Raw genomic sequence first — 14,543 nt, forward strand, 5'->3', positions numbered from 1 at the left:
CTGCAAAAATTATCTATTTGCGAAATAAAATCCTGGCTTTAGCGCCCTTAAACTACTGCCTAAACGGTCTAAACTGCAGTAGCGGCACAGGAAAACCGAGAAACCAAGCGGTGACGCTATAGTCCAGGCGCCTGGTAAGTCTACCTGGAATTTTGGGTACATAGCGATTTTTTTGGCTTGCATTATGTTTTTTGGGTCGGTGAATCCGAATCTGAGGTTTCCTACCGTGTATCTGGTGAGCATTTTCCGCCACGTTGAAAACATTTCCTAAAAAGGGCTTTTTTTGCGGTTTTTTTATATAGCGGCTACGCATGAGAAAAAGTCCCGGATTTAGCTAATATTTTGAATAGCTGACATACTTTGGAAGAAAATGGTATATGAATATGCTAGGTTTGCTTAAAAATTGAGGAAGATACAGCATCGTGAACATCGCGCCCATTCACGTTTTCGCGGCGCACCCGTCAACGCGCGATCCGGCTCGCCGCGGTCAGCCAAGTTCCGAAGCTTTCCAAAGTTCCGAGTTCCGAGGTTCCTCAATTTTTGAGCAAACCTAGCATATTCATATACCATTTTCTTCCAAATTATGTCAGCTATTCAAAACATTAACTAAATCCGGGACTTTTACTCATGCGTAGCCACTATATAAAAAAAAACCGAAAAAAAGCCCTTTTTGGGCAATTTTTTCAACATGGCGGAAAATGCTCACCAGATACGTGGTAGGAAACTTCAGATTCGGATTCAGCGACCCAAAAAACATAAAGTAAGCCAAAAAAATCGCTGTGTACCCAAAATTCCAGTTAGACTTACCAGGCGCCTGGACTAACGGGTGATTTCACGATGACGGGAATAATCGAGCGGCGCAACACTCTGCAGAAAAAAATCGCAGGAATTTTGATGTTTGAATATTTCGTTCTGAGGGTATTGAATTATAAAGCTTTGGCACAAAAAATATGGATTTTGTACCAAGTTACGGGCGAGTGAAATGTCGTAGTAAGAGAGACCTGCTTCCCACACAGGATCTCTTACCATGCATATTGCATACCCACTATTATGAAGGCACTGGCCCCCCTAACTTTTTCCCTGTGGGTCTGGGTCGAGGAAAATCTTGTGTAATATTTGGAATAAGATATTATGTAAGTACTTGGAACTTGCTCAGTTAAAACTCAACGTGACTTTTTCAGGTTTCAAGATAAAATAGGAATAAATAAATGTAAAATGTACTCTACGCTTGCCTTGTCAATTATTCGCGAATTTGGACGGGAAAAAGAATTTCGGCATTAGGTATAGTCGAATCTTACGCAGTTCGAGGCGTAGAGTCATGCTGCTATGCTAAGGACTAACGCCGTATGAACCTTCAGGCGTTGCCAAATTTCCTTTGATAAATCACGAATTTCCTGGAAAATACATGAATGTTTTTCTTCCAATTTTTCAGATAATTTTGTGCGCAATTGCACCTAAATTTCCTGAGAATGTGAAGGAAAATTAATCATAACTTTCCTCAAAAATAAATATTTTATCGAAGGAAATTTGGCAACTCTCGAATGTTCATACGGCGTTCTTCCTCAGCACGGCAGTATTGCACTGCAAGTCACCGAAATGAGTGATACGACTATTTGAACACCCATGTAGCGGTGGTTACATAACCAACAAGTTGAAGGAGCGCTTCGTTTTCCATTTGAAGTCTTCCTGTCTTCCTCTTCATTTATTTTCATACTTGTCTGGCACTGAGTTTTTCTCTATTGTAGATATTTGCTCGCATTCATTGTTCGTCTAGAAAATTTGAAAGTAAGTACGATACAACATTTCATTAAACAAAAAAACAAAAGTTTTATTAAGATTTTCGGCAACACAAATGAAATTAGAAAAACTAAAAAACACGTATTGACAATTTTTTGCGACCCGTTTTCAGGAGTCCTATAGGACGATTTCGCTTTTCCCATTGGCGGATCCAGCTAATTGGCAACGATGTTTTTCCCCGTCTAAACCTATGGAAATGTATAGATTCTTGGAGGGGGCAGGTGCTCCAACAAGAATCGATAATTCAAGATAGGTTTAAATGGAGGGAATTCGGTGTTGCCAAATTGCTGGGGTCGCAATTTCCAAATATTAATATGTGACAGCAATAATTTTGAACTGATTAAATATGAGCTTCAATAATGCGTCAGTTGAGAGATAAAGTGACGAAGAAGGTATACGTATGAGTTTTCTTAATCAATGCAGCAATTTTCTCTCTGAGAGAAAAATTGTACAATTCCATGCAGGAATTAGAATATTTCTCCTAGTTTATTCCATCAATGATGATTTTTTGACCATTTTGGACTAGTTCCAGGTTGAAATTTTGAGGTGAGGTGTTCATAATTACGTTTGAGAATTTTCAACGTTTAACTTAAGAGTTCTTCTTATACATTAATACTTATAAACGATATAAGAACTTCACAATAAATGGCAAATATTAATATGTTTTCTTTTCAAACTTATAGTGGGTCAAGCGTGAGGAATTTTTTAAAAAAATTTGCAAGAGGGCCAAAAACTTATTTTTTGGTTAGAAGCGAATTTTCCCCCTCTTTTTTTCGAAAACCCAATGTCCGAAAATAACACCATTCAAGCCGGATCAGGGGCATGGCAGTTCAACTCAGAATTACTCCAAAGCCGCAGAGAGGTTCCATTCCGTTTTAACTGTGGGGCCAAAATTTTCAACGCAGTTTCTTTGACTTCACTATTTTGAAAACCTTTAACAACCGATTTCCCAATTTTCTTCCCTTAATTTTCAAGCCAGACAGCAAACGGATCAACACAAACATTAAAACATCTTTTAATCACAGTAAAAAATGGAAGACATATTGTGTGACTAGACAATAGTGATACAAACGAGGTCTCACAGAGCTCAGCGTTTCCCCGTAGAGAGAGGGGGGGGGGGGGAGAGTGAGAGAGAGAGAGACAAGACAGCTCGAGTTCGTGTCTTGATATCATAAACGGTCAGGAAGACTGTAATGTTTGTAACATTTTTTTGGACCCGAACATACAGGATGCCTCAGGGGTCAACCGCCAGACTGCGTGAAAGGGTTCGTAAGTTCAATTACAACTTTTTCCTCCTCGCAGTTTTTCGCCATAAATGTCCCGCGTGCCCCTGGTTCGAGCTAAGGTTCCCTAAATTTTTGGAAGTCATTTCATGGAAGAAGAAGTCATATCTCTCTTGAATTCAGCAACAATTATAGACCAAAAATCATGAAACATGGCAACCCCATTCCCCCCACTGTTTCAGCGCTGACTTTATCTGTTGCCTCAAAAATATCGAAATCTAAGATTAAAGTGGGATTTCAGAGGGGCCAGAGTATTTACTATGGAAGACCCAAGCCCCCTGAAACCTTCCTTGAATGTAAGATTTCGCCTTTTTTTTTAAGGCCAGAAATGAATTCAGAGCCAAAAACTATAGCAGGGAACAATATTTCATGAGTCCAGAAAGGAGATGTTGCATGTGTGAGGGATTTGCGATTTGACCATTGATTCTTATGTTAAAGTTCGCGAGAAACACGACGATGCCACTGGTTTTCTCTGAAATCATCTCCCAAGCTCAAAAAAGCTCTCAAAGTGAGGCTAAAATGGAGGGGATATCCCACCCTACCCTGAGAGTCCACCTCTACATCAAAACAAACTCTCCATGCAAAGATAGGGAGCAAATACGTTAGCAGTGATGCCGTGTTTTCAGTTTTGGAGTCCCCAAATAAAGTGGCAACCCTGCTATTGTATTTGCTCCTGATCTTTGCATGGAGAGTTTGTGTTAATGTAGAGGTGAACTCTCAGGGTAGGGTGGGATATCCCCTCCATTTTGGCCTCACTTTGAGAGATTTTTTTGAGCTTGGGAGATGATTTCAGAGAAAACCAGTGGCATCGTCGTGTTTCTCGCGAACTTTAACATAAGAATCAATGGTCAAATCGCAAATCCCTCACACATGCAACATCTCCATTCGCCCTCGAAATCGGATCATTCAATCGACTAGGATATGAGCGAGTACGGCATGTACTCCCTTTGCCCGGGCCTTGATACAGCGGAGGAGTTCCCCTGACGCTCTCGGTGGTTTTGCAAGTGCCGTTGAGGAGCTCCGACATGAAGGTGATGTACGTGATGGCCAGCCGGAGGGTCTCTATCCGGGACAGCCGCTTCTCGTACGCGAAGGTGGGTACCTTGCGTCTGAGCTTGTCGAACGCCTCGTTGAGGTTGAACATGCGCCTCCTCTCTCGAATGTTGGCGGCTCGTCGTTGGGCCAGGGTCGCCACCCGTCGCCGCGTCTTCTTCAGAGAACTGTTCGACAGGATCGAGGAGCACGAGGTAGAGGAAGCCGCTGATTTAGGACCGAACCTGAGGGAGCAGAACAAAAAACGAGATTAGCAAATAGAAGTCCGTGCAGTACAGATTTTCCTGCTGAAAGAGACCATGAACCTTGCACTGAAAAAAAGTTACGGGATGTATAGACGTACCGTCCGTTCTGGGCTCAGGGGCCAAAACTGCCCTGCTAAGGATAAACGCAGTATGAACCTTCAGGCGTTGCCAAATTTCCTTTGATATAACGCGAATTTCCTGGTAAACTTACAAATATTTTCCTTCCAATTTTTCAGATAATTTCGTTTGTCGCATTCTTCCAAGACATTAAACGTCGTAAGCAATTGTCGTGTGTATTTACATGTGGACCAGTTAACTTTGGGTCTCAAGTGGTAAGTGGACCAAAACTCCCCTTCCGAAAAAACGCGTGGACTTAAACTACTGGAAAAAAACAGGTGCGCGGACAAAAAATCGTTGACGCAATGTCCTACATATATAACCATGGAAAACTATACTGATGCACATCGCAGAGTTATGTTTGTTGACTCTCTACTAATTGAAGGGGCACCTCTACTTCATGCCCAAGTGGCGCAAGAATGAGGGTTTGCTTTTTTTTGTTTTTTTTTTTGTTTGCTCCAACATATAAAAATACATAATTGAGATTTTTGGTAAAAATGAGGGAGCGTTATTTCCATGAGAGAAAATGCACTAAAACTCTCTGCACCTCTTTGGTGCAACAGGACTTAATTATCTTTCAAGAAAATCCCATCTGTTTATACTTGAACTGGAAAACCTTTTTATTTGCCGCAGCTAAAGGATCTCATATTTTTCCTGTGCATGATAACTTCGCTTCGGCACTGGTTCGCCGCAGCGCTTCGAGCTACTATTTCGCCAAGGAGGTGTTGCGCAGTATCATATAAGATCGAAGGCACCCCAACGTATCATGATTGATGGCATCTTTCAAAAGCAGGAAGTTCCCTCGCAAATTAAACCGAGTGACGACAACGAAAAGAGAGCGGTAGTCGAAAAACTTACTGTTCTAGTATCTGTATTTCATAACGTTTAGTATGATTCTTAACTTCATTAGAGGAACAAATGACCTAATTTAAGGAGAAATATTCTCAAATTTACCGCCGAGAAGATTTCCTAATGAGTTAATAAAGAAAATGTTTTCTTAAAGAAGAAAAGATACTTTTATAAAAAGGAAAGTCACTTACATCAAGCAGAAACCCGCTTTTGTTCACCTATTTTATTCTTGATTCAAAATAAAATCTTCTTGACGGCATACTCAAGAATGTTCCTTTATTTCTCTAATCTCGACTTATTTTGCAAGGAAAGTTCCGTACTCTTAAAGGATGTCTGTCATTCTTATTGTTGGTATGTTGGAGTGCCTTCAATTTCGTATAATACTTTACAACACCTCTATTGTGAAATAGTGAAGCGCCGCCGCGCCGTGGCCCGTGGCACGCTGCGGCGCGGCCAGCCAGCCAGCACGGAACGCGCATTGGCGCCTACAAACCTAAGGGATACCTCAAGCATTGCGCAATGCGTGAAGTATCTGCTTAGGTTTGTAGGCGCCAGTGCGCGTTTCGTGCTGGCAGCACGTCGCATCACTCCGCTTTATGTTAGGACCTATTATTTAAACTCGCAGAGTCAGCGTTTTTCAACTCATGATTTTTATATGTTCGCACACTCTGCATGGATTACTGTAATTTAAATTGATAAAAAAAAATATATAAAGGAAAGGAAAATTTAATGTTTGTTTTGTAAATATTTAGGTGTTTCCTTGTCGTATTTAATGATTTTCAAAGCACATTAATTTTTTCTTTTATATTTTGTGCTTTTACTGTGCTGCAGCGTGGTGTGAGCGCAACCAAACACTCAAAATAGGATGTATTTGACTCTGAAAGATCTATGTACAAATGGGCTAAAACCGAAGATTGCGTGCTTTTCGGTTTTTCCCCCCTTTTATTCATTTGTGCACAGTTTCTTTCGACACAACTACTGCTTATTGACTTTAATATCGATGCCATCGCTTGGAAAAGGTTTTAAAAATATTTGCCTTGTTTTAAAAATGTAAATATTTTTAAAATAAAGTAATATTTTCTTTTAAAAAAAAGTATTTATAAGGTTTACTTTTCATCGAAAATTTTAAGGATGGAAATAAAACCAAATAATCACCCATGACGATTTAAAAAGATTGATCAAAAGAAGGAAATAACATTTCATTAAAAAAATGAGTTACCACAACAACTCTTCCGTCTCTTTCAATTTTCTCATTTCATTATTGTCAATATAGTTTTACATACAGACTACAATATGACACTTGGACCAAGTCACTGTTGCTTATTTCACGCGTGGGGGCGTAAACTACTGGACAAAACAGGTGTGCGGACAAAAAATCGTTGACGGAATGCCCTGAAACCTTTTCCACGTACTCGCAATCTAGTTCAACCTGTGCTGCTCGGGTGTAGAGTAGAGGCGCCCCTTCAATTAGTACAGGAGCAACATACATAACATTGCAAAGTGTATCAATTATTTTTTTTTTTATGAAATCGTAATGCACTGCTGTCGCAGGCATATGGGCAAATATTCTCTACTAGATTGAAAAAACGAATCAGTTGCTCAATTTTAACGATTCAAGTCTTTGAAAGTGTGGAAAAGAATGCTCAGGAGAATTTTGGACCATTTTAAGGCCGTTTCAACGATTTTCAGGCCTCGATTGAGCATTTATCTCGAAATTTGCAATGTTTCGGGAATAACAAAATATTTTCAATTTCAAATCCTAAAATTTCTCAAAAGCCAATTGAATGGTAAAATTCCACTGAAATTCTCAATTTAAACAAGTTTCTTGTTCAAAACATTGAGAAATTGAGAGCTCTACGTGAAACATAGAAAACTTTGTATATCTGCAGAATTTGACGAATTGCCTAGGCATTTGTTTAAGTGCCTAATTTCACTATTTGCCTGCAACATTGCCACCCTTGCACTGAAAAAAAATTCTCGGCGTTTTTACGACGGCCCGTGGGTACCTTTACCATCTCACTTTTTTTTACCAATTATTGGCAATTTTACAAAGACAGACTGGTAAGCTTACCAACAAACCGGCATTCTTACTGTTTTTTTCAGGTAAGAATACCACTTTTATTGGTAATCAATTCCGGGTAACTTTACCATTTTATCTCGGTAATTTTACCACAGTCGATAAAAAATATTGGCGTTTTTACCGAGGTCCAGTAAAATTACCGAGAAAGTTTATAAAATTACCGAGATTTCTCGGTAAAATTACCAATTCCATAAATGGTAATTTTACCAAGAAAAAACTGGGATCGAATAGAACCCTGAATTCTTGGTAATTTTACCATTTTCTTAGTAAATACACCGAGATTTTTTTTTTCAGTGTGCTACTCGAGTACAAAGAGGGCGGTGGGAATTAGATTCTTACCTTTGCTGGAGGACGCAGGGGGTTCTGTTTTGGGGGATGGAGGGTGCCGAGGCGGCCCAGAGCTCCGGGGAGAATGCGAGGAGATCCGGTCGATAAGGCGTAGGTGCGCCGCCATGATGCTCCCAGAGAGCTGCTCCGTAGGACAGATCCGCGCAGTGACCAGCGGCTCCACCGCCGCCTCCGTTCATCTCCAACCCTCCTCCGTGTCCGTGCGCCTGTCCGTGACTATGTCCGTGCACATGCACACCTCCCGATCCCTGCTCACAAAATGTCCGAATCCATTCTATTAATCCATGGGAAGAATGTGTATCGTAAATCAAGGATTAAACGGAGAATGGAGATGTTGCATGTATGAGGAATTTTCGATTTGACTGTAGACTCTTATGTAAAAGTTCACGAGAAACACGACGGTGCCACTGGTTTTCTCTGAAATAAACTCCCAAGCTCAAAGAATGCTCTCAACTTGAGGCCAAAATGGAGGGGATATCCCACGCTATCCTGAGAGTCCACCTCTACATCAAGACATACTCTCCATGCGAAGATAGGGAGCAAATACATTAGCAGGGTTGCCGTGTTTTCAGTTTTGGAGTCCCCAGATGAAGTGGCATCACTGCTAATGTATTTGCTCCCTATCTTTGCATGGAGAGTTTGTTTTGATGTAGAGGTGGACTTTCAGGGTAGAGTGGGATATCCCCACCATTTTGGCCTCAACTTGAAAGCTTTTTTTGAGCTTGGGAGTTGATTTCAGAGAAAACCAGTGGCACCATCGTGTTTCTCGCGAACTTTTGCATAAGAATCAACAGTCAAAGCGCAAATTCCTCACACACGCAACCTGTCCATTGTTTTGTTGGATCAAAAGAAATTCCAGCGGGCTGATTTTTGAAATTGATAGAGGAAGTTATAGACACAAAAAACAAAAGGGATATGGAGGGATCCTATTCTGCCGTGCCAAGGAAAAACACCGTATGAACATTAGAGAATTGCCAAATTTCCTTCGATAAAATGTTTATTTTTGAGGAAAGCTATGGATATTTTCCCCTGAAATTTCCAGGAACCATAGGTGAAATTGCGAACAAAATTATCTGAAAAACTGGAAGAAAAATATTCACAAATTTTCCCGTAATTTCGTGATTTACTGAATGAAATTTGGTAGCGCTTGGAGGCTCATACGGCGTTTTTCCCTAGCACGACAGTATTGGTGGAAGCGGGTGGTCGAAATGGAGAAAGGAGGTAGGTAATAGACTAACTGAAGGCAAGCCACGAGATACCCTATGGTTAGTCCAATATTTTCCCTCTTGTCTTTAAGAATCACCCATTCCAACCAATAGGATCGTTCCATATTCCCTATGTATTCTTTGTATATCGCTTGTATATAGCTTTGTCTATAAATTTCAACAATCAACCCGCAGTCGATGATTCCCGGACGAGAATTTTCGACGCGAGTCAACAGGAAATCTTGTTTTAAAAATTGTGTCTCTCATTCAAGGGGCTCGGAAGACACAGAATTAAGCGCAGTTTTTGAAAAATTGAGATGCTTTTACACATGAATAACGTTTATGTTGATTTTAACACATGAAGCCCGCAAAAAACACATGAAACCCACAATCACCCTAAAGCCTTGTCAACTATGTCCGGAGTAGTAGATATTAATCGGATTTCAAAGATTAAGGCCGATTTTAACTTTTAACAGTTTCTATTATAGTTATAAAGGGAATTTAAACTAATGGAGTTCCTATAGGAACTAAAAATACACATGATACGTCTCTAAACTTTAATTAGCCTACATAGGCTGTATACAATAGTCTTAAAATATATTCCTTGAAAAATTCACCATTAAAATCAAATTTTTAAGCATCAAAAAGTGAGTTCGGACTCTCTTTGTAAAGCACCATCTAGTTTTGAAACTTAAAAGACGTATTTACTTCAGATAGCAAAAACTGCACTTATCCCTCTTGTCCTCCAAGCTCCTCATTTCAAAGAGCCAACCTGTCACTACAAAGAGGTTTCTGGTTAACTCAACAAGAAGTCTCGTCCGTATAATTAACTGGAAAATTTATCCTAGTGTAAAAGTACCTAATAAACGGGTTTTAAATGCCTTTAGATCATAGTCAAATCGGAAATCCATTCAGGATGACGAGAAATCAATCAAAATTAAAGAAGATTTAAGGTTTGTTGGTAAATAAATTATTACGTAAATGACGGGTAACGTGTTACCGTCGAAGATCATAAGAGAGAGGCCTAATTGTCTTTCCTAATTTGTCAGCTGAAACTGATCTGGAAAAATCTTGTGGAATTGAAAATGCTTCTCCAAATTTTTTTGTAGGATCCACGGTTGTCAAAAATTGAAAATTCGGAACCCAGCTTCTTCCATGACGTAATTTGGAAGTTCTTCTCTTATCGACCAGTAACAAACGTCAAAACGGACATATTCTAGGACGTTTCTATCGTCAACGTCATAAGTATTGACCTGCGCCTTCAATGTGGAAAGAACGCAACACGGGTTTCCCAAGCGTTAGAATAGTTTTATTCAGGAGTTTTTACCCCAGCGTGATTTCATTTATTTGAAGTTTCAAAGAAAGGAAAGTATATGATGCATTCTTAGTCTGATCAGCCTCATTAGAAATTTGGATGAATGAGAGCTTTGCAAAAATGAATTTCTATGCACGGTGTCCTTGGGTTAAACCGCCAAACTACAGGAGTGTCATACACACGTGCAGATGTATGTGTATATGTATAGATGGCCAAAGTGCGAAACCCCATATCTCCATTCCGGAGTTTCAAAGGTTTTGCTACGTTTTTATTTTTTCGAGGAGAAACAAGCCAAACGCATAGCTTTGATATTCATACAGAGTATTCGAAGAAAGAATATAAAGGCACTTCTTAATGCATACTACGCTCACCAATTTTCCAAAGAAAAAATAAAGCATGGCTACTTGGCAAGAAGTCTGCAACATCGCAAAGGGTGAAACGTGGTCGAGCACTTCGGCTACCGGTTTGTGCATGGGTCAAAATTAGACCTTCATTCTTTGGACAGGTTTTTTTAAGGTGCTCCTGTCGGACGAAAAGCCCCGCAAAATTTCAAGGTAAAACATTGTTTTTTCTCACGTAATTGTGACGTCTACGGACTTAAACTCATAAAAAACGGCTATTCTTTATTATTTACAGCGATGAATTCATCCTTGGCCTCTTGAATACCGAAATCTCGAGTTAAAAAAATATTTTAAGGGGTCTTGGTTCTTTCAAAATTAAAAACTTGGCCCCCCTGATACATCCGATACTGATCCGCCACCGATTTGATTGATTTTTTTAACGCTTTTTGCATGATCAAGTGTTCGATTTCACTCATTAATGATCTGTCGATGGATTAAAATCCCTTTGCCTACGGGGGCGGTTACAGCTAAATCACGCCAAGAATACATCTATCTTGATTCTTTTGTTTAATATCCCTTCTTCCAAAAAATTTATAGAGGAAAAAGAAATTCGCAAAATAAGCAAGAATGAGGATTTGATACAAATTTCAATCACGGACGACGTTTTCGACTTGTGATGGAAATTTTACACCCCGTTTAGGGTTTACGGAATCGACCATTCCGTATGCAAAACAAGCATTCTCCCCCCCCCCCCCCATTTCACAGAATGACAGGTCACATAGGTCATTCCGCATGATAGCCGGAAAATCGGCCAATCCTTGAACTGGCTGCCTGTATAGTCCGTAGACTGATCGATGAAATTAAGTCGAATCCTGCAAACAGGACAGCAAGCGAACTGGTGACTGCAAAGAAACCGGAATTGCTTGAGCAAACGAAAATTCCTGTAATGGATAAAGTCGCTGCATTTTAAGGAATAACAGTGGAAATGAACGCGACCTATACTTAGCGTGCAAAGGCGCGAAGCAACTATTCGACCACCCGAGCGTGGCACAGTATCACTCGAAAGTGAAGGCGAACTCAACGCACCAACTCAGCTGGTCAATTCCTGCAACCGCTAAGGTCTTTGGATTTTAAGGAATGTCGATGACGATGAGGAGACTAGCCTTAGAAACTAAACGCATTGACACGTTTTTAAATGCTCGGTTTATTAAGAGACATTTGCATTTCGACGGTGCAAGTCGGCAATCACATAACTCGGTTTGCGACGTTGTAGACTTCCTGTCATACTTTATTTTTTAAATGGCAAAACTACTCAACGGCAATTCTTTAAAACTGTCATGATTTTTCTTCTCAATGCGAAGAAAATTCTGCAAAAACTTCAAGAAATAATGTCAATTTGTTCTCCTTTAAGAAAATGACGTAGAGGCGGAGATTTTCAGACACCGCAAACGAGTTATGTGATTGCCGACTTTCACCGTCGATTTGCAAATTTCCCGCATAAAAGATTCAATACTTAATAAAAGATTAACCTCTCGAATTTTTCAATTAGAAACAATATCGATGGCCAAAGTGCAAAACCACGAATCTCTGTCCGCAACGTTGCAGACTTCCTATTATACTTCATTTTTTTCTTTTGAAAACTATTCAACGCTATTTCCTAAAAACTGCCGGAATTTTTCTTCACTATTTGCAAAATACTCGTCAAAAATTTAAAGCTGATTTACAGCTCGTTTCTCCTCGAAAAAAATAGGAGCGGAAATTTTGAAACACCACAATGGAGGTACGTGGTTTTGCACTTTTGCCATCGATATTGGAAAATTTTAGGAGTCATTTGGTTTATCAAAATTTTTAAAAACGTTCACTTAAACTTTTCCAGGATTTTCTCCCTGTCAAGTATTTCATTATTTAAAATTTTACTTACGTTTATAGCCGACGGGGGTGGTCCCAAATGCCAGGGAAGAGGAATGTGCTCGCCGTTCGGAGTTGGTCCGCAATGAGAATTCATAGTCTTGACACCATATTTTATTCCATAATCCTCTTTTGCACTGAAATGATCCAAAACTTATATCTTTTTTGTCCCGATATCTCAGTAATACCTCAATAAGCCGATGGAAAAGTAACACAAATATCCTGTTCTAATGCAAAATATCTCCCCAGCAGAGCGCCACAGGCTTTATTCAACTCGACTCAAAAATTTCGCCTATATCTCTACTAAATTTCCTAAAAATTGTTGTTTACCATTAAAAATAAAAAAGGCAAATATCGCTTGTTTTACACAGACAAAGTTGGTCACAAACACTTGGTGGGTCAAAAAAAAATTTACCCGAATTTTGATACGATAGAAAACAAAAACTATATGAAACACTGATTCCGTAAATCTGATAAGAGGATAACCACGCGTCAAAGAATTTATACGCAGAAAAACGTATTGTCGTTCACGTTAGGTTGGATAAATCTCAGTTCGATGGAAGATTCCAGTCAATCTGATTCTAGAATTGATTAAAAACTGAGCGCCGAGAAAAACCATAGATACATTTTGACGGAGGGATAGTTTGACCCTCGTTTAGGAAGGACCCTCCTCCTCGCTGGAAACACTGTTTCATTCGCGGTTGGCTCGCTTCGGCGCAACCTGGCAGCCTATCAGAGAGCAGGAATTACATCCCTTATTTTAACTACTCCCCCGATCCCCGCGCGCCCGTTCACCAACCCCTCGCCCTCGCTTGCGCTGTGATTTTTCCTTTGCTCGCGAACTTAATTGCACACGTTTTTCTGCCAAATAGAACTATGTGCACTAAGGCATGAGCCCTGAGACCTATGAGAATATATTCATAATAGGGCTCACGTCATAATGCGAATAGTTCAGTTTGGTGGAAATACGTCCGATTCACCTGCTTTCACCCGAGATTAGCTCTTTCATGATAGAACGGAACAATCCAGAAAGAAAAGGATATGCTAAGGACTTGAACATCAGACATTATGCCAATATTTTCATCGTTTTTTGCTATTTTGATGCAAACTCGATTAGCTTACTCTGAGGAGAAATAAAAACGGGGGAAAATCGGAGAAAATCACCGGGATTGCGCGATAGTTAAAGTAAATTTTTAGCGACACTAAGCAATTGAGATGATGGACTAATGTTGCAAAAAAAAATAGCTTCTCTTTACATTTTTAACAAAACATTAATCTATTACACTTAGTAGGTCCCTTCAGCTGTTTCCTTTAAGAATCTATTTTGTGCATCTTAAACACGAACACGAAATATTGCATTCGATTAGTCGAATTGAACGTCTAAGTTGCGCATTCGCATACTTTAAACTTTAATTGAAGTTTTAAAACTGAGATTTTATGGAAACTAACAGCTGAAATGTGCTTCTAGGCGAAAAGGATCCGTTTGCTGCCAAAAATTCAAAGTGAAACCATTGAAACCATATTCTCGTATGAACTTCATGCAGTGCTTTGACGGCTGAATGTGGTGTGGAATGAAGAGTCTAAATAAACGTATCTCACCAAATGTTTATCGTTGGAGCTGAAAACGACCTTAATTTTCTTATTCATTGCGCTATTTCTCGGAAAATTATTAGTTTAAAAAAAAATACCAGAAAACACATTTTCCAGCCAAGAGCCAAAGATGTAAACAGAAAACACATATTTATGGGTTCGAGTTCGTATCCGATTCGGAGCTGAAACTTGACACATGCTCTTTTTGGGATGGTCCGAGCTGAGAGGTAAAATCGATCACGTTAAAGGGAAATACATTTAAAACATCCAATTAAAATACTTTTACAAATCGATGGCTGAAGAGTGAAACCACGTATCTCCGTTTGCGACGTTGCAGGCTTTCTGTCATAGTTTATTTTTTCCTTGGAAATCTAGTGAACGTTATTCCCTAATTTTTCTGCTCCATGAGCAG

The 14,543-nt window shown here is 39.6% G+C and overlaps 1 protein-coding gene across 1 annotated transcript; it reads right to left on the reverse strand.

Annotated features, from left to right (window-relative positions):
• Nucleotides 1–1,554: 1,554 nt before the first annotated feature.
• Nucleotides 1,555–13,764, reverse strand: LOC109029576 (uncharacterized). The gene is made up of 3 exons (XM_019040075.2): nucleotides 12,555–13,764; nucleotides 7,764–8,020; nucleotides 1,555–4,357 (listed from the first exon to the last, which is right to left on the reverse strand). The coding sequence occupies exons 1-3, from the start codon at nucleotides 12,636–12,638 to the stop codon at nucleotides 3,922–3,924; spliced, it is 777 nt and encodes a 258-aa protein (XP_018895620.2). The 5' UTR covers nucleotides 12,639–13,764; the 3' UTR covers nucleotides 1,555–3,921.
• Between the last annotated feature and the right edge of the window lie 779 nt (nucleotides 13,765–14,543).

This window comes from Bemisia tabaci, chromosome 7, assembly GCF_918797505.1.
Source record: "Bemisia tabaci chromosome 7, PGI_BMITA_v3".
Taxonomy (NCBI): Eukaryota; Metazoa; Arthropoda; class Insecta; order Hemiptera; family Aleyrodidae; genus Bemisia; species Bemisia tabaci.

What these genes read in the sequence shown, in the direction of transcription:
- LOC109029576 (XM_019040075.2), bottom strand. Translation starts at nt 12,638, where the DNA reads ATGAATTCTCATTGCGGACCAACTCCGAACGGCGAGCACATTCCTCTT. An exon ending in CACCCCCGTCGGCTATAAAC is followed by an intron (nt 8,021 to 12,554) that starts GTAAGTAAAATT and finishes TTTTGTGAGCAG; the next exon opens with GGATCGGGAGGTGTGCATGT. An exon ending in CCCTGCGTCCTCCAGCAAAG is followed by an intron (nt 4,358 to 7,763) that starts GTAAGAATCTAA and finishes CTGCTCCCTCAG; the next exon opens with GTTCGGTCCTAAATCAGCGG.